Source organism: Dryobates pubescens, chromosome 21, assembly GCF_014839835.1.
Source record: "Dryobates pubescens isolate bDryPub1 chromosome 21, bDryPub1.pri, whole genome shotgun sequence".
NCBI lineage: Eukaryota > Metazoa > Chordata > Aves > Piciformes > Picidae > Dryobates > Dryobates pubescens.
Genome location: NC_071632.1, coordinates 20633280 through 20652628, shown reverse-complemented (window position 1 = coordinate 20652628; position 19349 = coordinate 20633280). Strand labels below are relative to the sequence as shown.

Sequence of the window (19349 nt, the reverse complement as noted above, 5' to 3'; positions counted from 1 at the left end):
GGAGGGGGAAAACCTCCTGCCGGCCTGCGCTGCCGTGGCTGGGGCGCCAGCGGAGACGAGGAGCAGCCAGGCCCTTCTCTTCCCGCGTGCTCGGCCGGGCAAGCAGCACCGCGCTGCACAGGGTTTCCATCCAGCGCTCGCCCGCAGCTCTCCTCCATAAAGGCCCAAAGCTGAGCGTCTGCCAGCGCTTTGCCTTTAAACTGACTGCTCAGGGACTTGCTGCCTCCTGGCAAAAGCCATCCCCTTGCATTTTGGGTGCCTGAGTGCTCCTTTTCCTCCCTCTCTGGCTAGGATGGATGCAGAAGAGAAGAGGATCCGTGCCTTCGTGCGAGTCAAGCCAGCAGCTGCATTTGCTCAAGATATGATCAAGTTTGGGCCAGATAACAAGGTAGAGGGAGAAGACACGGCCAGTGTGGAAGGCTGGGAACTGGGTGAATGTTCTCCCCACAGAAATGGAGGCTTCTCCTCTTCCTGAAGGCCACACATCACTTTTTGGTGCCTGTGGATCCACGTGTTGCTCTGTGCTGTTCTCTGCGCTGCCACAAACTTGTGGCTTTGGCTCAGAGACTGAATGAGAGTCTCTGTGGCACAGACAGCAGAGGGGAAACCTCAGAAAGCCTGGGACTGACTGACCCCTGAGGAATTCCCAGGGGAAAGCACAGTTCCACCCCAGGAAGTGTTCCAAAGTGGAGCTCTCAGGGATCAGCACCGGGGCCAGTTCCCTTTCCTCTCTTTATCCAGGATCTGGACAAGGGGACTGAGGTTCTACTAAGTCACTTTGCAGGTGACACCAAGCTGGGTGGGAGTGTTGCTCTGCTGGAGGGGCAGAGTGGTCTGCAGAGGGATCTGGCCTAGGCTGGCTGGCTGGGTGAAGCAGTGGTGGAGTCCCCATCCCTAGAGGGGTTTCCAGGCCATGGAAATGTGGTGCTGAGGGCCATGGTTTAGTGGTGCCCTGGCAGTGCTGTGTTAACAGTTGGACTCAATGATCTCAAAGGTCTCTCCCAACCCAAACCATTTAATGACTCTAAAAGGTCTCCCTGTGGAGCAGTATTTCTATTCCCCCTTCTCTTCCTTCCTTTACTCTCTGTTGCTTAATTAGTAATTCCCCTGGGACACAAAGTGGGACCCAGCACTGACAGCTTGGCCACATTCCCCTCTTTTGGGATCTCTGGTACCAGGAAAAGCCAGCAGGGGCAGTAAATTCCATTGCTTGGGCTCCATTTTCACTCACCTCCAGGTTTTTAGTGGGTATTTGTTTCAGCTGAAGGCCTTGGTGGCTACTGAAGTGATCTGCTTCTCTTTCTGGCTTCCAGACTGTAGATATCTGCATCAAAAGAGATGCCAAGAAGGGGCCTGTGGACAACACTCAGACTGATTGGTCCTTCTGCCTGGATGGTGTCCTCCACAACACCTCCCAGGAGCTGACTTACGAGGCTGTGGCCAAACACCTGGTGTCTGAAGCTTTGCTGGGTTACCATGGTATGTGTTGCTGGCTTATGTTGAGGCATGGGAGGCTGGCTGGAGCTGTTCAAGGCCAGGCTGGATGAGGCCTTGAGCAAGCTGGGCTGGTGGGAGGTGTCCCTGCCCCTGGCAGGGGAGCTGGAACTGGATGAACTCTCAGATCCCTTCCAGCCCAAACCCATGCTGTGATTCCAGGAATTTTGTCTAGGGAAGGGATCCTCTTGCTGTCCCCTCTGAGACCTGCAGAGGTTCTCTCTGGCCTTCACCTCCTGCTTTTGCAATCTTTTCCAGGCACCATCATGTGCTATGGGCAGACTGGGGCTGGCAAAACCTACACCATGACAGGAGCCACTGCAGAGTACAAGCACAGAGGCATCATCCCCCGAGCTCTGCAGCAGGTCCTGGGGGCAGGGGGGTGGCTGGGGGGTGAGAACCTGGAGATGAGCCAGCACCCAGCACTGCCTGCCCAGCCCCAGCCTGTGCTGGGCTCATCCCCAGCAGGGTGGGCAGCAGGGGCAGGGAGGGGATTCTGCCCCTCTGCTGTGCTCTGCTGAGACCTCCCTGCAGCGCTGGGGCAGCTCTGGAGCCCTCAGTACAGGCAGGGACCTGCTGGAGCAGGGCCAGGGGAGGCCACAGCAGTGCTGGCAGGGCTGGAAGCCCTCTGCTGGGAGCCAGGCTGAGAGAGTTGGGCTTGGGCAGCATGGAGAGGAGAAGGCTGCAGGGAGAGCTTCTGGAGGCCTTCAGTGCTTCAAGGGCTGAGCAGAGAGCTGGGGACAGAGTTTGGAGCAGGGATCCTGCTGGGACAGGACATGGGGTGGTGGTTTGAGCTGAGAGAGGGAGGGTCAGACTGGAGAGAAGGAAGAGGACAGGCCTCCAGCTGCCTCACAACAGACAACTTTCTCCTCCTGCTCAGGTGGAACCTCCTGGGCTCCAGTTTGTGCAGATCTTGTTCCTGTTCCATGCTCCTGACTTGCCTAAGTGACTTTTGGTGTTTCCCAAATGCCAGCAGGCCTCCAAAGGTGTGGCTTGCAAAGCTGGCACATGCTGTGGTATCACTTTGAAGCTGACTGAGCTCTGTCAGGCACCCAGAGAATCAGCCCCCCACACAAAATGCACTTAGAGCTGCCCAGAGAGGTAGAAATTTCTTCTCTGGAAAGCCAGGAGCAGGCAAGAGCTCTGTTCCTGAACTCTTGGCACCACTGACAAGCTCTTTGTCTTTGTGCAGGTCTTCAGAGCCACTGCCCCTTCCCCCGAGGGCTGTGTCACTGTCAGGATATCCTACCTGGAAATCTACAACGAGACCTTGGTCGACCTGCTGGCCGGCGCGGGCAGCAGGGGGAGCAGCGCCGCGCCGCTGGCTGTGGTGGATTGCCCGCAGGGGGTCCGTGTCAAGGGCTTGTCCATCCATTCGGTCAGCCGTGAGGAAGATGCTCTCAGTCTTCTCTTCGAGGCAAGGAAAAGAGAGTTTTGTACCTCGTCTGAATGTGTGTCCAGGCAGGAGGTGGGTGGCCACACTGTTGAGCTCCAGGAGCTGGTGACAGGTCTAGAGCACAAGCACCAGGGCAGGGATCATCTCCCTGGGGGAATCCTGGGGTCAGTTTTGGGTCCCTCACTCCAAGAAGGACATTGAGGAGCTGGAGTGGTACAGAGAAGGGCAACTAAGCTGGGGAAGGGTCTGGAGAGCAGGGCTGGGGAGGAGCAGCTGAGGGAGCTGGGGGTGCTGAGCCTGGAGAAGAGGAGGCTGGGGGGAGACCTTCTGGCTCTCTGTGGCTCCCTAGAAGAAGGCTGGAGCCAGGTGGGGCTTGGGCTTTGCTCCCTAGGAACAAGGGACAGGAAAAGAGGACATGGCCTCAGGTTGCCACAGGGGAGGTTCAGTTTGGATATTAGAAGAAACTTCCCAAAGTTCAGAACAGGCTGCCCAGAGGTGGCTGCATGCCCAGCCCTGGAGGTGTTTCAGAGGGGCAGAGGTGTGGTGCTGAGGGCCATGGGTCAGCCCCAGCCTTGGTGCAGCTAGGGAGTGGTTGAGCTGGATGGTCTTAAAGGTCTTTCCCAACCAGAAGAGATTCTGATTTTCATGGAACACAGCCAGGCCCTGCTCTGCCTCCTGCCCTCCCCCAGTGAGCCCTGCCAGGCTCTGCAGTGGGCTTGGAGCTGCTGCTACCTCACTCTGGGACTCTCCAATTTCCCTTCACTCTACCACAGCTGAGGGTTTTTTCCTCACCCTCTTTGACTTCATTTGCAGGGTGAGACCAAAAGGGTGATGGCAGAGCACACTCTGAACAAGAACTCCTCCAGATCTCATTGCATCTTCACTATTTACCTCGAGGTGAGAGCTCCAGCAGTTCCTCCTGAGCCTCAGGGGGCTGAGGACCTGCCCAGGGCTGCTTTTCACTCAGTTTCAGTGGTGTCTGCTCAACAGTTTCTGTTCTTCTCTCCCCCAGTCTCGTTGCAGGCTGTCCTCAGGGGTCAAATGCATCCACTCCAAAATCAACCTGATTGATCTGGCAGGCTCAGAGAGGCTGAGCAAGACAGGAGTAAGCAACAGCAGCATCCTTTCTTGGAAGGCTTCAGGAATCACCAGGGGGGAGGTGAAGTGTGTGGGGGGGTCCCCAACCCAAAACTCAGCCAGGGAGAAGCAGGAGGAGCTGTGACTGAATGTGAGCCCCAGGAGCAGAGCAGGGCAGGGCAGAGCAGAGCAGGGCAGAGCAGGGCAGGGCAGAGCAGGGCAGGGCAGAGCAGGGCAGGGCAGGGCAGAGCAGGGCAGAGCAGAGCAGGGCAGGGCAGAGCAGGGCAGGGCAGAGCAGAGCAGAGCAGAGCAGAGCAGAGGGTGCTTCAGCTGTGTGCAGCTGCTGTGTGCAGCTGCTGTGTGTGGTTTCTAAGCCCACATTTGTGTCACCCCCATCCTCCACATCCCTTCCACCCTGGGCCAGGCTCCATCTGTCAGTCTGAGGGGATCCCTTGCTTCTCAGCTGCCTTCCAGGAGGGGCAGTGTAAGTCCTCCCTTTGTGGCCACAGCAGGCGAACTGTTGGAGCTTTTAGAGCACCCAGGGTGAACAGCTGCAAGCTGCTCAGGTCCTGTGGGACATCAGGAGTGGAAACTGTATTGAGCCAGGGAGGAACCACAGCAACATTTAGGTTGGAAAGGACCTTCAGGATGGTGGGGTCCAACCATTAACCCTTCTGCACCAAGTCCAGTCCAGGATTTACCCTCTGGGAAGGAGAGCCAGAGGTGCTGGCACAGCTGAGGAGTCTAGAAGCTTGTTCTCCACCTGAAGCAGGCCCTAGGTCACTGGGCCTGGGTGGACTCCCCCTGGCCAGGCAGGGCTGTGTGCTCTGTGCTGTGCTCCCTGCCTGGGGGCACGGCCAGCAGTGGGCACGGTGGAAGCTGTGTGGTTTGGCTGTCGTTCCAGTCTGAAGGCCAAACGCTGAAGGAAGCCACCTACATCAACAAGTCTCTGTCGTTCCTGGAGCAGATTGTGAGGGCCCTGGCCGACCCCCGGCGGGAGCACGTCCCGTTCCGGCAGAGCAAGCTCACCCACGTCCTCAAGGACTCGCTGGGTAAGGGCCGGCCGCGGGGCCAGCCCCGGACAGCTCCCAGCGAGCAGCCCCAGGAGCGCCGCAGCTCCGGAGCCCACCCCCGGGGAGCGCCCGCAGCTCCTCACGGTTCAGAGGCTGGCTGCTCTTCATGGCACCAGGGAACTGGTTTGGTTGGAAAGGCCCTCTGAGCCCATCCACTGTTCTCCCCAGGGAGCAAACCAGCAGGAGCAGCAGATGCCACACAGAGCTGGCACTGACCCTGCCAGCAGGGACTCACAGAGCTCAGGATCACAGACTCAGAGGAACACAGAGTGGGCTGGGTTGGGAAAGGTCTTTCAGCTCCTGGAGTCCAACCATGAGCCCAGCACTGCCAGGGCAGCACCAACCCCTGGCCCTCAACACCACAGCTCCAGGGCTTGGAAGCTGCTCCAGGGATGGGGGCCAGCACACAACATAACACCTGCCAGGAGAGGAAACACCCAAAGCAGCTCCCAATTACATCCCTTGGTTTATTCCTTTGCCTTTTTTTTCCCCCAGGAGGAAACTGCAATACTGTGCTGGTGACCAATATCTGTGGGGAGGCTGCACATGTGCAGGAGACTGTAAGTTGAGCTGCAGATTTCAAGTCTTGCTCCTCCTGCTGCTGGAACTGGCCCCAGCTCAGTCTAAAGATGAGTCTCTGGAGGGTTGTGGCAGGATTCCCAGAGGAACATCCTGCTTCATTCATCCCCAGCACTGGATAAGACTTGAGTCCTGCCTCAGAGGCTTGTGGAGCAGATTGCTCTCACCAGTCTGCTTTGTGGCTGGGCTCAGGGACCTCCAAGGTCTTTGACTATGTGGTTCTGTGATGCAAACAAGTGAGTGGCCTGGGCAACATCAGAGCCTGGAACTGAGCATGAGCAGCTGCAAGCACAGAATGAGAGGGTCATGGGCTGCTCTGGGGAGGAAGGGACCATTAAAGCTCAGCCAGGCCCAGCCCCTGCAGCCAGCAGGGAGAGCTGCAGCCAGAGCAGGCTGCTCACAGCCCCAACCAACCTGAGCTGCACTGGTGCCAGGCAGGGGGCAGCTCCCAGCTCTCTGGGCAGCCTGGCACAGGCTCTCACTGCCCTCATGGTACAAAAATCTCTTCCCAGCACTGCAGGTCACCACTAAACCAGGGACTCACAGAACTGCCAGGGCTGGAAGGGAGCTCAGCCAGCTCCAACCCCCTGCCATGGGCAGGGACACCTCACACTACAGCAGGTTGCTCACAGCCACCTCCAGCCTGGCTGCAAACACCTCCAGGCAGGAGGCTGCCACCACCTCCCTGGGCAGCCTGTGACAGGCTCTCACCACCCTCATGGGCAACAACTTCTTCCTAACATCCATGGCCCTCAGCACCACAGCTCCATAGCTTTGAAGGCCCCCCAGGGCTGGGGAATGCACCACTGCCCTGGGCAGCCTGGGCCAGGCCTTCACAACCCTTTCCATGAAGAAATTGTTCCTCATGTCCAACCCAAACCTCCCCTGGGGCAACTTGAGGCTGTTTCCTCTTGTTCTGTCCCTTGTTCCTTGGGAGCAGAGCCCAAGCCCCACCTGGCTCCAGCCCCCTTCCAGGTCATGCAGCTGTCTTCAAGGCAGAAGTCATCTCCTGGTGTTCTGCTAGGGTCTAGAGGCTTGCCAGTGAGGAGGCAGCTGCTCTACTTTGCCTCAGGAGGATGATTTCCAGGGCCTTGCTCCAAAGCCACCAGGACATTGTGATCCTGGGCAAGATACTGTGGGTGCCCTGCTGCAGCAGGAGGTTTGGGCTGGATGATCTCCAGAGGTCCCTTGCCACCCCTCCACCCTGGGATGCTGTGATTTGGAGTGCTGAGGCTGTGTTACCTTGTGCTGAGCACTGGCAGCTGTGGCACACAGAGAGCTGTCCACAGGCAGAGCAGGGAGGACAAAGACACCATCTGGAGCTGCCTCATCACACAGGAACCAGTGAGGGCTGGGAGCTCTTGGAATGAGGAATGCTGCTCCCTGCAGCTGAACAGCTTTTGTGTTGCTGTGTGGTGGGGTCTGCTTGGTTGGATTCTGGGCAGGACCTCCTCAGCAGCAGCTCCTCCAGTCACTGCAGCTCCTCTTTTCCAGCTGTCCTCCCTTCGTTTTGCTGCCAGAATGAAGCAGATCACAGCAGAGCCACTCATCAATGAGATCCAGGACCCAGAGGCAAGTGGAGGAGGGAGTGGGAGAGGGCAGCTTTGCCTCAGGGGCAGTCAGACTTTGGGTAATGCCTTTAAAAAGCCAAAGGAAGTTCTTTGGTTGGAGGATTTCCCAAGGGGACCCTTGCTGCATTTGGGCAGCTGACAAAGTGGACTCAGAGCCAGCCTCTGTCACTGGGGTTCCCTTGGTCACCTGGGAAGGGCAGGAGGGTGCAGGCCCCCTGGTGCTCACATCTGCCCTGGCCTGTGGCACTGCCCTCAGCTGCAGGTCTTGAATTGCCCTGATCAGAGATACTCCCTTGGGGGCTGCTCCACAGTGGGTGGCTTTGGAAGCTCTCCACACCAGGAGACTCCACAACCTTTCTGGGCAGCCTGGGACAGGCCTCCAGCACCCTCACCACAAACAACTTCCTCCTCCTGCTCAGGTGGAACCTCCTGGGCTCCAGTTTGTGCCCTCTGCCCCTTGTGCTGTCCCTGGGCACCACTGAGCAGAGCCTGGCCTCTTGCTCCCCATCCTCTGCCTCTCCAGGAGCAGCTCTCAGCCCCTTTCAGAGCAGCTCAGTGAATCCCAAGGAGATTTGTGTGCCCATCCCTCTCTGGAGGCACCTTGCAAACAGTGAATCCCTGCAGCTGCTCCATGGTGGGGAGATTCAAACACACCCCAGCAGGCTCTCTCCCCTTGGAACACTCTGGAAGGCTCAGGGTGGAAACCTCCAGACTGCTTTGCTGTCCAGACACTCTCTCCTAGTCCAGGGCTTGATGGCTCCAGAGCAGGGAAGCACCAAACCAACAACCAGGTGGCTCTTTGGAGGCTTGTTCTGCAGGCTGCACACACAGGGCACACCAGAAGCTGTCCTGCTGGAGCTGATCAGAAGCCAAAGGCTCTCCAGACCCCAGACTGCTGGTGGAAAGCCCAGGGGAGCTGGTGCACAGCCAGGCTGCTCTCCAGCAGCCACTGCAGTGCTGCTCCCCAGCAATTCTGCACCTTTGGAACATTTACTCTCCCTTTTGTCCTCCTGCCAGGAGACAGTGAGGGCTTTGGAGAAGGAGATCACCCTGCTGAAGCAGGAGCTGGCCATCCAGGACTGCTTGGTAAGGAGCAGGCTGTGGTGACTTAGGCAGGGCCCAGTTAAGGCTGTGACATGAGCTTTGGATTGCAGTGAGCTCAGTGTCCAGTGTGTTTGTGTTGGAGAACTCCAGCAGGGAGGGGTTGGAAGGGAGCTCTGGGGCTCCCCCAGCCCAAGCCCTGCTCCAGCAGGGCACCCACAGCACAATGCCCAGGGGGGGTTAGCTCTTGCTGAGCATTGCTCAGCTGCCCTCTGGGGCTGCTCTTCTGCAGGCTCTCAGCCCCAGGGCTCTCAGCCTTTGCTGCTCCCAGAGCTGCTCCAGGCCCCTCAGCAGCTCCCCAGCCTGCCCTGGGCTCTCCCCAGCAGTTCCCTGCCTCTCTGGAACTGGGCAGCCCACAGTTTCTCCACTGCTTCCAGCAGTAAAGCCATGAGGACCCCATCCCTGTGGTAGCTTCAGCCCCCAGCCACTGCAGATGTTTCTATAAGGCTTTTGAAGCCTTCCCTTGCTCAGGTGAGACCTGAAGGGGAATTCCTTGCTGTCAGCCACCCCCAAGCCCCATCTCCTGCAGACTGAGATGATGAATCCCAGTGAGAAATGAGCCAGGAGGCTGCCCCCCAGGGCAGGGCAGGTGTTCAGCAGCCCAGCACTCTCTCAGCTTTGTCCCTCCCTGACTCTCAGCTTTCATTTGCTTTCTGTCCCAGGCAAACCGTTTTTTTGTGAGCTATGACCCCCTGAGTGACAGCCAGAGGGCAGAGATCAAGTCTCAAGTCCATCAATACCTGGCAGGAGCCATTGCTGAAATCGATGTAAGTTGCCTGTAGTGGAGAAGGACTGAGGTGCTGACTGCCCTCCTTGTTACAGCCAGACAGAAGCAGCCAGGCTGCCTGTGGCAGAGCCTGGCTTTAACCCCCACAGCTCTTCAGCTTTGTACTTCACTTCTTTTCTCTGGCTTGTTCAGGGCTCTCTCCTTCCTTTCATTCCATTTGTGGTTGGGGTTTTTTTGGGTGCTTGAGGAGACTTCTCCTCAGTCCTGAAACCTGCACTGATTTGTTTGAACCTTCCTGAAATGTTTTGCCCTTTCCACTCAGCCTCTGTGAGGTGTGCTGCCAAACTGTGTCCAGTCTGCCACAGCTGGGCTTGGGCAGCCTGCAGAGGAGAAGGCTGCAGGGAGAGCTCCTGGTGGCCTTCAGTGCTTCAAGGGCTGAGCAGAGAGCTGGGGACAGAGTTTGGAGCAGGGATCCTGCTGGGACAGGACAAGGGCTGGTGGTTTGAGCTGAGAGAGGGAGGGTCAGACTGGGGAGAAGGGAGAGGTGTTTGACACTGAGGGTGGTGAGAGCCTGTGCCAGGCTGCCCAGAGAGCTGGGAGCTGCCCCCTGCCTGGCACCAGTGCAGCTCAGGCTGGTTGGGGCTGTGAGCAGCCTGCTCTGGCTGCAGCTGTCCCTGCTGGCTGCAGGGGCTGGGCCTGGCTGAGCTTTAAACTCATCCAGCCAAACCTTTTTATGATTCTATGCAAACCAGATGAGGTCAGCAGAAGGTCAGCACAAGGTCAGCATGAGGCCAGTAGATACCTGAGGCTTCACTGCACACTTCTCTTCCTCAGGTCCTGAACGTCAGGCAAGTCCAGGAGGCGTTTAAGCAGTTCAAACTGATCCTAAGGTAAGAGATCTTCACTCCATGCCAAGCCAAACCATCCTCTGCTTCTATTGCCAAGGCTGATGCCTCTCACAGTAAGGTCTAGAAAGGCCACCAAGCTTTTCCACACTCACCATGATGCCATTGGGAAGTGCAGGCAATACCCTGGAGCTGCCAGCACAATCCTGGACCAATGCTGCTGGCCCTTTGCATAGTGCCTCTACCCTTCAGTGCTCCTCAATCATGTTCCAGGGGTCTTGATGTTAAACTTCACCTCCTTGCACCATCCCTGAGCATAAACTGTCCAGAATCCCTGCCCAGGGAGCTGATCTCCACAGTACCAGGAAAACCAAACCCTGTAGGGTGAGATAGGAAGTGGCCTCTCCACAGCAGCTTCTGAAAGCCATCAGAGTGGTGTGGGGAGCAGAGGGAGTTCATAAAGCAGTTCAAAGAGGCAGGATCAAAGGTCCCTGTGGCTGTTTCCAGTGAGATGTCCTCCTCTGTGTGGTGTGGGATAGCAGACAGCAGGGAACTGGGCAGCTGGAAATGCTTTCAGTGGATGATGGAAGTTGGGTTTGGGGCCAAAGGGGAGAAGCTGAATGAGAGCCTGGGGAAAAAAATCCTCAAACTGATGCCAAGCAGCTTCCATGTCAGGAGGTGGAGCAAAGAAGAGTACCAGGGCAAGCCACCTGCTCCCTGCCCCCCCAGCCTCTGCAGCAGAGCTCTGGCTAGGCAGTGACATGGAGATACCAGTGGTACAAACTCTCCCTGCCCTGGAGCCACAAAGAGCTGTGCTGTGCCACCAGGCTGCAGGCACCAAAACAGTGAAGCCACTCACTCTGCAAATCACCAGGTGAAAGCCTTGGGCACAGAGCCTCCCAACACAGATTCACAGAGCCATGGAATGGTTTGGATTGGATACAGAATTAGCCAGGTTGGAAAAGACCTCTGAGATCATCCAGGCCAACCTATCCCCCAGCACCATCTAACCAACTAACCCATGGCACCAAGGGCCTCAGCCAGGCTGGTGTTAAACCCTTCCAGGGGTGGGGACTCCACCACCTCCCTGGGCAGCACATCCCAAGGGCCAATCTCTCTTGCTGGGAAGAATTTCTTCCTACCATCCAGCCTAAACCTCCCCTGGCACAGCTTGAGACTGTGTCCTCTTGTTCTGAAGGCATCTTGAAGATCATCCAGTTCCAAACCCCTTGCCATGGGCAGGGACACTTTCCACTAGGTCACATTGCTCATGGCCTCATCCCACCTGGCCTTGAACAACTCCAGGGAGTTGCTGAGCGCCTCACCACCCTCACTGTAAAGAAAGAGCCTTCCCTCTACCCTGGAGAGAGGTGGATTTGGTGGGTGGACTGCTCAGTGGATAAGGAATTGCTTGGTGATGGCATCCAGAGGGTGGTGCTCAACAGCTTGCTGTCCAGGTGGAGGTGGGTGACAAGGGATGCTCCTCAAGGCTCTGTGCTGGGACCAGTGCTGTTCAGTACCTTCAGCAGTGGTATTGACAGCAGGGTTGGGGCACCCTCCACAGGTCTGCAGACAGCACCAAGGTGATGGTGTGCTTGATAACTCTGAAGGGCTGCATGGCATCCAGAGGGCCCTGGGCAGGCTGGAGAGGTGGCTGAGGGAGGATCTCATGAGGTTCAGTGAGGCCAAGTGCAAGGTTGCAAGGTGGTGGAGCTGAACAGAGCTCATGTCTGATCTGCAGCCTTCAAGGGCTGAAAGTAGCCTTCAAAAAGCTTCCACAGCTGAGAGGCCTAAAGGGACACCACAGGAAAAGAGAGGAAGAGGAGAGTGGGTGAAGGTTACAGTGGCTGTGGGGCAGGACAGAATGAGCAAGGTGGTTTGGGAATAGGCTGCAGGCAGAAGCTGGTTTTCCTTGGAAGCCTGCTTCTGGCAGCTGTCAGAGGTCTGAACAGGGAAGTGGTGCTGGAACACCAGGCTGAGAGGCTGTTTGCTGCCCTAGGCACCAGGAGGATGAGCTGGAGGCCAGATTTCGAAGCAAGTACATCCTGGTAGACAGAAATGACTTGGCTGCCCTGGCTGCTCTTCAGGAGGTAAGGACTGCAGCTTGGGCCTGGCCAGCATCCAGCTTGGAATCATGAACCCAGCTTGGAATCATGAACCCAGCTTGGAATCATGAACCCAGCTTGAAATGAGGAAGGCCTCCAATGCTCACCTCTTTGCCCCATGGAGAGCAAGGTCAGTGTGTGCCATGGAAGCCTGAAGCCCAGCTGTGGCCTCCACCCTGGGCTCTGTGCTCAGTCTATTGCCATGTGTGAAGCATTTTCTCTCTCAAGAGGTTTGCAGAGCAGAGGGGACAGCAGGGGGAACGAGCTGCTGTGTGGCTTGGAGGTAGAGAGGTACAGCCCTAGTGTGTTGTTTCTCCCTGCTTGCAGGCAAGGGTGGTTGATGGGGATGGCTGCTTGGTGGATGAAGAGCATGATCAGGCTTTGGGGACTGCCACTGCATCCAGACAGCATGGCAAGAAGAAGCCCAGGAGGCCCAAAGAGCCCAAGTGAGTTGAGCAGCCAGGCAGCTCTCCCCTTGCCCTGATTCTTCTGCTGCTCCTCTCTGGTCAGTGCTGGGGCAGCTCTGGAGGGCTCAGCACAGGCAGGGACCTGCTGGAGCAGGGCCAGGGGAGGCCACAGCAGTGCTGGCAGGGCTGGAAGCCCTCTGCTGGGAGCCAGGCTGAGAGAGTTGGGCTTGGGCAGCATGGAGAGGAGAAGGCTGCAGGGAGAGCTTCTGGAGGCCTTCAGTGCTTCAAGGGCTGAGCAGAGCTGGGGACAGAGTTTGGAGCAGGGATCCTGCTGGGACAGGACAAGGGCTGGTGGTTTGAGCTGAGAGAGGGAGGGTCAGACTGGGGAGAAGGGAGAGATCTTTTGTACTATGGAGGGGGTTAGACCCTGTCCCAGGCTGCCCAGAGAGCTGGGAGCTGCCCCATGCCTGGCACCAGTGCAGCTCAGGCTGGTTGGGGCTGTGAGCAGCCTGTTCTGGCTGCAGCTGTGGCTGCAAGGGCCTGGTCTGGATGAGCTCTGAAGGTCCCTTCCCACCCAAACCCTTCCATGAGTCTCTGACTTAGATGAGGTGGAAGGAAGGAATTTCTTACAGTGAGGAACAGAAGTGAGCACCTCCAGGTCTCTGTGCTGGCAGCTTCTAAAGCTGCTTTGGTGACCAAACCAGCTCTGCTTGGCTCTTCCCTGACCTCTCCCCAAAGTCTCTGTGATAGAGCAGAGGGAACCCTCCAAGGCTTTAGGATCCCCCAGGGGACTCCTGTGGCAAGCACTTTTCTGGAGCCCTTTGAAGTGCCACTGCAGATGAGGCTGCTGGTTGTGGAGGTGAGCTGAGGGAGAAGAGCAGGATTTAATGTGGGGTTAGATCAGATCCAGGGGATTCAGGTCCCCTAAGGAGGATTATCCTGCCTGCAGGTGTGCCTCAGTCCAGCCAAGGGGGCACAGGGACCCCTGAGATCCTTCCCATGAGAGCTGGTTCAGCCTGGGCTGTGCTCTGTGGGTGTGGAACACAAGGAATCAGAGACTGGGCTGGAAGGGACCTTAAAGCTCATTCAGTTCCAGCCATGGGCAGGGACACCTCCCTCCAGCCCAGGCTGCTCAAGGCCTCATCCAGCCTGGCCTGGAACAGGTCCAGGGAAGTTCCTCTACTCTAGGAAGTGGGAACCAGGTGGTACTTGCTCCTTGCAGCATCTGTTTCACTGCCACATCAGATTCTTAGGCTTAAATCAGCAGAGCTGGCACCTGGAGGAGGACTTGGTTCCAGTTTCCAGCTGGGAAGGAATGAATGACTCTGCTTCACCTTTCCTCACCCCTGCCAGGAAGGAGGGGGTCAGGAGCTCTCCCTCTGGCAAAGGTCTGGATGGGATTTCACCAACAAGAGGTCAGGTGGTAACTTCCACCAAGGATCTGGATGAGAAAGAGAGAGCAAAGGACCAGGATGCAGCAGAGATTGATGCAGAGCTCCTCAGGGCAGCTGCTGGGGAGGACCTCCAGAGGCCCAGGTAAGCTTTCCCTCAAAGGGACTTGGTCCTGTTGGCCAGGGGGGGTTACACCTCCTGCTCCCCTCCCCTGCCTGCTCCAGAGCACAGGCATGGAATCAGCTGGGTTGAGAGACTCCATGAGATCATCAAGACAACTGCTAGCCCAGCACTGCCAGGGGAGATGGCCTCATGCTGCCCAAGGGGCAGTTTAGGTTGGACATGAGGTGGGTTTGGAACATCAGTGACTGTCAAGATCAGTTTCTCCAATGGAGGCATCTTGAGAGCAGGGCCCTGAAAGTGCAAAGTAGAGCAGCTGCCTCCTCACTGGCAAGCCTCTAGACCCTAGCAGAACACCAGGAGATGGCTTCTGCCTTGAAGACAGCTGCATGACCTGGAAGGGGGCTGGAGCCAGGAGGGGTTGGCCTCTTCTCCCCAGGAACAAGGGACAGGACCAGAGGAAACAGCCTCAGGTTGCCCCAGGGGAGATGTAGGTTGAACCTGAGGAACAATTTCTTGCCCTTGAGGGTTGTGAAGGCCTGTCCCAGGCTGCCCAGGGCAGTGGTGCAGTCCCCATCCCTGGAGGGCCTCCAGAGCTACGGAGCTGTGGTGCTGAGGGCCATGGGTTGGTGCTGAGCTGCTTCACCCTCCCCATGTCTGTCTGTGCTTGGATTCCACCACAGCTCCCCTCCAGCCAGGCCAGAGGCATTTGAGCTGTTCAAGCAGGAGGGTGGGAGTGTGATCAGCAGGATCTTCAAGGAGAACAGGAGCATCCTGCTGGCCAGGAGGAAGAGGAGCAGGGCTGTGGTGCAGAGGATCAGCTCCACCAGGAGGGAGATGGAAGGCATCCAGCGGGCTCTGGCGGCGCGGCGGCGGCGGCGCGGCCTGGAGGGTGAGGGGCTGTGAGGGGACTGGCCAGCAGGGACCTGGCAGAAGAGGGCAGCTCTGGTGGTGAGACCACCACGGTGCCACTGCTGCTGGCAGGGTCTTGTCACCTGAGTCCTCTCCTTGGCTCCTGCTTCATGCCTGTGAGCTGAGCTGCACGCAGGGGCAGTGCTGCCCCTGGCAAAGGCAGCCCACGCTGCAGGAACCCCTGAGTCCCAGCATGCTGGGGGTGGGAAGGGACCTCTGGAAGGGGAAACAGCTGGAAAACAGCTCTGTGGAGAAAGACCTGAGAGTGCTGGTGGGCAACAAGCTGCCCATGAGCCAGCAGTGTGCCCTCGTGGTCAAGGCCAATGGTGTCCTGGGGAGCATGAAGAGTGTGGGCAGCAGGTCGAGGGAGGTTCTACCCTGCCTCCACTCTCCCCTGGTGAGGCCACAGCTGGAGGACTGGGACCAGTTCATAAGAGCCAGGGAAGTACTGGAGAGAGTGCAGGGCAGGCTGGGAAGCTGCTGAGGGGCCTGGAGCAGCTCTGGGAGCAGCAAAGGCTGAGAGCCCTGGGGCTGAGAGCCTGCAGAAGAGCAGCCCCAGAGGGCAGCTGAGCAATGCTCAGCAAGAGCTGAAGGGAGCCTGGGGGGCAAGAGGCTGGGGCCAGGCTCTGCTCAGTGGTGCCCAGGGACAGCACAAGGGGCAGAGGGCACAAACTGGACCCCAGGAGGTTCCACCTGAGCAGGAGGAGGAAGTTGTTTGTTGTGAGGGTGCTGGAGGCCTGTCCCAGGCTGCCCAGAGAGGTTGTGGAGTCTCCTGGTGTGGAGAGCTTCCAACCCCCCCTGGGCACTGTGCTGTGGGTGCCCTGCTGGAGCAGGGGCTGGGGGAGCTGCAGAGAGCCCTTGAACCTCTGCCATTCCCTGCCTCTCAGCAGGGTCAGGAGTTCAGCAGTGAGTGCTGCCCCACAGCACCCTACAACATGTTTGCAGAGAGTGGGGCTGAGGCAGTCAGCTGTGTGGTTAACCTCACTGTAGCTGGGTAGCTGCTGTGTGCTTCCAGGACTGTTCCTTCTCCTTCTCCATCCTCATGAGAAACCTTCATTTCCCTCTCTTGCCCTCCAGGAGAGTATGCTGATGAGGAAGGACAGACCATAATTGATGAGGAGGAGTATTTACTCATCACAAAGCTAGGGGAGCTGAAGGAGGAGTACAGGTCTGCTTATGCTGAGCTGAAGGACCTGGAGGCAGAAATCCAGTACTGCCAGCACCTGGTGGACCAGTGCAGGAGCAGACTCATCTCAGGTACTGCCTCTCCAGCACAGCTCCTGAGTGGCCTCCAGCACAGCTGAGGGGCTGGAGAGCTGCTCAGCACTGAACAACTTCACAGACATGTGGCAGACATTGAGGTGCTGGAGTGTGGCCAGAGAAGGGCAAGGAACTTAGGGAAGAGGCTGAAGAACAGCTGGGGCTGGGGGAGCTGCAGAGCTCCCTCCCAAGCCCTCCCTGCTGGGATTCCAGGGTGGCTCATCCCAGAGGGAGCAGGCCACCCCAGGGCTGGAGGCAGGCTCAGAGGTCAGTGGTGCTGTGTCAGGTTCAGCAGGAGCAGAGCTCTCTCTTGACCCCTGGCTGTCTGTCACAGCTCCCACCACAGAGCAGCTCCATCCCTGGGGTCCCTCCCCGGGGGCTGTGGCCTCTCCCACTCGCTGCGATGTGCCTCTCACACCTGCTGCGTGCTCTCGCTGGCTGTTATGGGATGGAAAGCGGCTGTTCTGCTTCAGATTTGGAACTGAAACCTGCCCCCCGGGCCGCTGCCCCCTCAGCAGGGAGAGCTCGCAGCTGGGCGGCCGGAGGCTGCAGGAGCAGCGCCACCTCCTGGCCACACACCTCTCACAGCCCCAGGGCCGCCCTGCCGCCTCCCAGGCGGCCAGGACAGGCAGGAGCCTGCCCTGCACCCCTGACAGTGTCCTGGCCTTGGGCTGACTTCCTTAAGTCTGAAACTCCAGAGCATGGAGACAAGCTCGAGAGCTGGGACTGCCTGAACCTCATGAGCTTCAGTAAGGCCAAGGCCAAGGCCCTGCACAGGCCCCCAGCCAGGCTGGGGCTGAAGGGCTGGAGAGCAGCCCTGCTGAGATCCCCCCTGCAGTGCTGGGGCAGCTCTGGAGCCCTCAGCACAGGCAGGGACCTGCTGCAGCAGGGCCAGGGGAGGCCACAGCAGTGCTGGCAGGGCTGGAAGCCCTCTGCTGGGAGCCAGGCTGAGAGAGCTGGGCTTGGGCAGCATGGAGAGGAGAAGGCTGCAGGGAGAGCTTCTGGAGGCCTTCAGTGCTTCAAGGGCTGAGCAGAGAGCTGGGGACAGAGTTTGGAGCAGGGATCCTGCTGGGACAGGACAAGGGCTGGTGGTTTGAGCTGAGAGAGGGAGGGTCAGAATGGAGAGAAGGGAGAGGTGTTTGACACTGAGGGTGGTGAGAGCCTGTGCCAGGCTGCCCAGAGAGCTGGGAGCTGCCCCCTGCCTGGCACCAGTGCAGCTCAGGCTGGCTGGGGCTGTAAGCAGCCTGCTCTGGCTGCAGCTCTCCCTGCTGGCTGCAGGGGCTGGGCCTGGCTGGGCTCTAAAGAGCTCTTCCCACCCAAACCTTTTTATGATTCTATGACTTCTGAGCTCCTTTCTCAGAGCTAAGAGCACTGAGGTCCCATCTGAGGGTTTAGGAGCACCAAGGTCCCTGCTGATGCACAGGCTGTCAGGCAGCAGCAGTGCCCCCATGGCCCCTGGACCATCACCACCCTGTTCATTGCTCCCTGCTTCGCTCTGCAGAGTTTGAGATCTGGTACAGCGAGTCCTTCCTGATCCCCAAGGATGTGCAGGAAGCTCTGAAGCCTGGGGGCCACATCAGACCTGGAATGATTCCCATCAACAGAGTCATGTGTCTGGTGAGCTGTCTCCTCTGAGGTGTTGGGGAAGTTCAGCCTGGAGAAGAAGAGGCTGAGGGGAGACCTTCTGGCTCTCTGCAACTCTCTGAAAGGAGGCTGCAGCCTGGTAGGGCCAGGACCAGAGGACATGGCCTCGAGTTGCCCCAGGGGAGGTTTAGGTTGGACATTAGAAGAAACTTCTTTCCTGAAAGGCTTCTCCAGGCCTGGCCCAGGCTGCCCAGAGATGGCTGAATGCCCATCCCTGGAGGTGTTTCAGAGAGGCAGAGGTGTGGTGCTGAGGGCCATGGTTTAGCCCCAGCCTTGCTGGAGCTAGAGAAGGGTTGGACTGGATCATCTTCAACCACACCAGTTGTGTGATTCTGTGGCCTCCACTCCTCCAGCTGTGTGTTGCCCACATGGAGTGAGCTCTCTCTCTGCTGACAGGAGGAAGATGAGCAGGACAAGTTTGAGAGGCTGCAGGAGACCATGCTGCCAGCCTGGCCAGCTTCAGCCTCCTTCTACAGGGCAAAGAGGAAGACAGATCAGAAGGTAACCTTGGCTGGACCCCCTGCCACTCTGCTCTGCTGATGCACCCTGGGAGAGGGATTCTGCACCCCAGTGCTGGGTGGGCTGCAGGACACTGGCAGAACTCTGCCATTCTGGCTGTGTGCTGTTGAGGGGCACTGGTTTGGTTCTGTAGAGGAACTGAGCTCTTGCAGATGTTGTTTGATGGAAAGGCTCCACCCTGTGCTGGTCTGCTAAAAACCAAGCTCAGTGCTTCTCACTTCTAGTTCCCTCCTGGCAAGGGCTTACCATAGGATCCCAGCAAGGCCCTCAGCTTAGCAGGCTTCAGAAAGATCAAGGGTTTGTGAGGGACAGGGCTGCTCAGCTACATCACTGACCACTAAGGAAAGCATCTCCAGATCAGGCTCCCAGTGCTCAGAAGGAGAATCTCCCACAGCTTCTTGGACCCTCTTGGGAGCCTGCTGGGATCCTGGGGACCTGGACTTGTTGAGCCTGAAGTGAAAAAAGGCTGAGGGGAGACCTCCTGGCTCCCTGCAGCTCCCTGCAAGGAGGCTGGAGCCAGGTTGGGGTTGGTCGCTGCTCCCAAGGAACAAGTGACAGGCCCAGAGGAAGCAGCCTCAGCTTGCCCCAGGGGAGGCTCAGGTTGAACATGAGGAACAGTTTCTTGCCCTTGAGGGCTGTCCAGGCCTGTCCCAGGCTGCCCAGGGCAGTGGTGCAGTCCCCATCCCTGCCCTGGAGCTGTGCCCTGGCAGTGCTGGGCTCTTGGGTGGACTCCACGACCTCAGAGGTCTCTTCCAAGCCTCCTGATTCTCTGCTCCACCACCAGCGATGGGGCTGCTGTGGGGCAGCTTCTCCCAGCACCCCTTTGGAAGGTGGGTTGGGTTTGGTGTCCAGGAAAGAAGCCTTTTCCAGGTGGGAATTCTGCCCTGAAGCCAGCTGAGGCTCACACTTGTCTTTGGCTCCCTGTCACCAGCACACCTACACCAGGACCACGCTGGCCCTCCAGCAGATGCGGCAGAGCCGTGGGCCCGGCGCCGCTGCCGGGGAGAGCAAAGCCCTCTCCTTCCTGCATTCTGTGTAGAAGATTGGGGCTCAGCCTGGAACCCAGCGCCCAGGGAGGGCCTCCTGGCCCTGTCCACCCTAGAGCCATCAGAAATAAACAGCAGGAG

At 58.2% G+C, this 19349-nt stretch overlaps 2 protein-coding genes across 2 annotated transcripts; both read left to right on the top strand.

The window, feature by feature from the left end:
- Positions 1–292: 292 nt before the first annotated feature.
- LOC104306780 (kinesin-like protein KIF9) lies at positions 293–12028 on the top strand. The gene is made up of 13 exons (XM_009907782.2): positions 293–388; positions 1314–1479; positions 1753–1859; positions 2687–2911; positions 3704–3787; positions 3903–3995; positions 4872–5019; positions 5536–5600; positions 7114–7191; positions 8208–8276; positions 8954–9058; positions 9853–9908; positions 11863–12028. Exons 1-13 carry the CDS (start codon positions 293–295, stop codon positions 11999–12001), a joined length of 1431 nt encoding a protein of 476 aa, XP_009906084.2. The 3' UTR covers positions 12002–12028.
- Positions 12029–12086: 58 nt separating this feature from the next.
- LOC128898294 (kinesin-like protein KIF9) lies at positions 12087–18317 on the top strand. The gene is made up of 7 exons (XM_054171286.1): positions 12087–12098; positions 12296–12414; positions 13729–13911; positions 14571–14779; positions 15877–16056; positions 17561–17676; positions 18100–18317. The coding sequence occupies exons 1-7, from the start codon at positions 12087–12089 to the stop codon at positions 18241–18243; spliced, it is 963 nt and encodes a 320-aa protein (XP_054027261.1). The 3' UTR covers positions 18244–18317.
- The last annotated feature ends 1032 nt before the right edge of the window (positions 18318–19349 follow it).

Bases quoted from the DNA above. Each gene is read 5' to 3' on its own strand.
- LOC104306780 (XM_009907782.2), top strand. From the start codon at position 293: ATGGATGCAGAAGAGAAGAGGATCCGTGCCTTCGTGCGAGTCAAGCCA. The intron at 389-1,313 runs GTAGAGGGAGAA...TCTGGCTTCCAG, and splicing joins AGTTTGGGCCAGATAACAAG to ACTGTAGATATCTGCATCAA. The intron at 9,909-11,862 runs GTAAGAGATCTT...TTGCTGCCCTAG, and splicing joins CAGTTCAAACTGATCCTAAG to GCACCAGGAGGATGAGCTGG.
- LOC128898294 (XM_054171286.1), top strand. The intron at 16,057-17,560 runs GTACTGCCTCTC...TTCGCTCTGCAG, and splicing joins CAGGAGCAGACTCATCTCAG to AGTTTGAGATCTGGTACAGC. The intron at 17,677-18,099 runs GTGAGCTGTCTC...CTCTGCTGACAG, and splicing joins TCAACAGAGTCATGTGTCTG to GAGGAAGATGAGCAGGACAA.